Source organism: Ictidomys tridecemlineatus, chromosome 4, assembly GCF_052094955.1.
Source record: "Ictidomys tridecemlineatus isolate mIctTri1 chromosome 4, mIctTri1.hap1, whole genome shotgun sequence".
In the NCBI taxonomy this organism is placed as follows: domain Eukaryota; kingdom Metazoa; phylum Chordata; class Mammalia; order Rodentia; family Sciuridae; genus Ictidomys; species Ictidomys tridecemlineatus.
The window spans coordinates 59350245-59352888 of NC_135480.1; the positions used below are offsets into that span (position 1 = coordinate 59350245).

The 2644-nt window shown below is 40.8% G+C and overlaps 1 protein-coding gene across 1 annotated transcript; it reads right to left on the bottom strand.

Annotated features, from left to right (window-relative positions):
- Positions 1–717: 717 nt before the first annotated feature.
- On the bottom strand, positions 718–1653 carry LOC101976250 (olfactory receptor 52J3). Its single transcript, XM_005323102.2, has one exon. The coding sequence runs from the start codon at positions 1651–1653 to the stop codon at positions 718–720; it is 936 nt and encodes a 311-aa protein (XP_005323159.2).
- Between the last annotated feature and the right edge of the window lie 991 nt (positions 1654–2644).

A 2644-nucleotide genomic window follows, 5' to 3' on the forward strand; every position in this document is an offset into this window, starting at 1 on the left:
GAGCTCAAGGCAGAGGATCAATCAGTGATGTTATTGTTGCTATGCGTGAGATATAGTCTTGAAATAAAATATGCTTTGGCTTTCCATGTACTATATCTTATGTGTTTGGCAGATAATTCCACTTGAACTTATAGATTTGGCAATGATTGTTTTCAACCCAGGACATGGCTTTACAAAAACACAACAAAGTAACCAAGTAAAAGCTCCACAGAGTCAGACATTTGTGTTAATTTGGTGTCTTGATTTATCCTCAGCAGTTAAAAATGATTCAAGGTATACAACAGACACAAAGTGAATGCAAATTAAATCAATAATCAAATGTATGAATGCACGAATGAAAAAAAACAGAAAAGGAAAGAAGGAAGAACAGAAGGGAGTGACAGGTCACATTTCCAGTGTCACATATCTCAAACTGAAGAGCACAAGAGGCCCAGTATAATAAGTTCGTTTCCATGTCATACAGGCAAAGGCCACACAACTCTCTCCTAAGATATTCCTTTTCGGATAACCCATCAGTCTTTGAACTTGAGATACAATGAAGTTTCTACAAGTCTCTGGATCCATTTGTCTATAGCCAGGAACACACCAACTTGTACTGAAAATTGGCAGCAATTTCAAATGACTTCCTTCAAAAGGAAGGAACAGGAGATAGTCATTTAAGGCAAGAGCATGAGTCTCCCAAGAAGGTTCAAAATCCTTAGAAAAGGAACGTGAGTGTCATCTTTTGGTAAACAAATGAAGAACTCGCCCTCGTATCTGTTTGGTCCTCACACCATAAATAATGGGATTAAGTGAAGGTGGAATAACCAAATAGAGGTTTGCAACCAAAATGTGAATGTACTGTGGTATTTTGTGTCCAAATCGATGAGTCAGAAAGGAGAAGAGGGACGGTACATAGAAAACGCAGAGGACTGCAACATGAGAACTACACGTGCTTAGAGCCTTTAGCCGTGCATCCTGTGATGGGAGTCGGAAGACGGCACGGAGAATGTGAACGTAAGAGATGACAATAATAACCAGGTTCAGAAGAAAGAGGGAGACTACAAAGAGCCCATAGGCAGCATTGACATGAATATTTCCACAGGACAATTTGGCAATGCCCATGTGCTCACAGTAGGAATGGGCCATTATCCGAGCCTGACAGAAAGGTAGGCGGTAAATGAGATAGATGAAGGGGAATGTGACCAGAGCTGGACGGATTACAATGCACATGCTGATGCCCACCAGCACGCGAGATGTCAAGATGGTTGTGTAATGGAGTGGAGCACAGATGGCCACATAACGGTCAAAGGCCATGGCCAACAAGACTTCAGCCTCCATGCCAGTGATGGTATGAATCAAATACATCTGAGCGACACAACTTCCAAAGTTTATCTCATGAGCATCAAACCAGACGATACCCAGCATGCGAGGTATAGAGGTTGTAGAAAGGGCCAAATCAATTGTTGAAAGGATGGCCAGAAAGTAGAACATGGGCTCTCGGAGAGACTTCTCTGCCTTGATGACTGTCAAAATGGTGGCATTGCCTATTAAAGCCACAAGGTAGATACAGCAGAAAGGCAGAGAGATCCAGGCATGGACCTTTTCCAGACCTGGGATTCCAATGAGAAAAAATGTGGCTGGGTGAAGAACACTCCTGTTGTGGTATACCATCCTACCCTGGTCAGAACAGGTGACACTCTTCCTCCTGTTGGGAACAAAACAAAAAACAGAGAGAAAAGTAAGATGAGAAAGGTGATGACACATTAAATCGCTGGCTCTCTATGTTGCAGCAGAGTCAAAGTCACATTTATCATGAAAACAGGCCTTCTATCAAAGCTTGTATGATCATCCTTTTGGCCATTTAAATGGTTCAGGGCATGGTCAGATTCAGAGTTTTCATTCTGACTGTTGACTCCATTCTAGTTGTGAACATGGAGGTTTGCCACAAACGTGAGGCAGATTTCTAATAATTAGACTTTTCTGTTCCTTTTTGAAGAAAATAACATTTTTTTTTAACTCTGGGGAGTCATTTTTTGGTGAGACACAAAATGATCACACTACAGAGATAGTCAAGAATGCCTTTAGGCAGGCCCTAATCAAACTAAATCATAAACCCTGGTATATAGGCATTCCCACACTCAGCACCTAAATTTTCTGACTCCCCCTTATTGATTGACATACTGATACATATATAAGCTCTGACTCGAGCCCAATAACCTCTCACGCACACTGAAACAGACCACAAAAAAAATGTATTTGGATGTTCACAAGTGTTGGTTATTTGAGATGCTTGACCAGGAGTAGAAATCACTACTGTGTGTGACATACAGACTACATTGAGTACCAGTCAGAAAAGGTGTAAGGAAGGCTAATGACATCACACCCTTCTGTCCATTACCACAACAGGTACTCTCAAAATAACTATTAATTTTACCTGTTTTAATTTTACTGTTGTTAGGAAGTCAACATGTAACTTGGTCACTCCTCCTACCAGTTCAAGGCACTAGAAGTACAGATAGAAGAAAATCCTGGCAGCTCAGGTAGTTTGGGTATTGGAGAAGGTTTTGTTGTTGTTTTAAGTTTTCTTGGATAGCAATACTTCAATGGAGAAGGAATCTACTTCAGTAATCTAAAGGGAATGGATAAAGACAAACTAAATTAA

What these genes read in the sequence shown, in the direction of transcription:
- LOC101976250 (XM_005323102.2), bottom strand. Translation starts at nt 1,653, where the DNA reads ATGGTATACCACAACAGGAGTGTTCTTCACCCAGCCACATTTTTTCTC.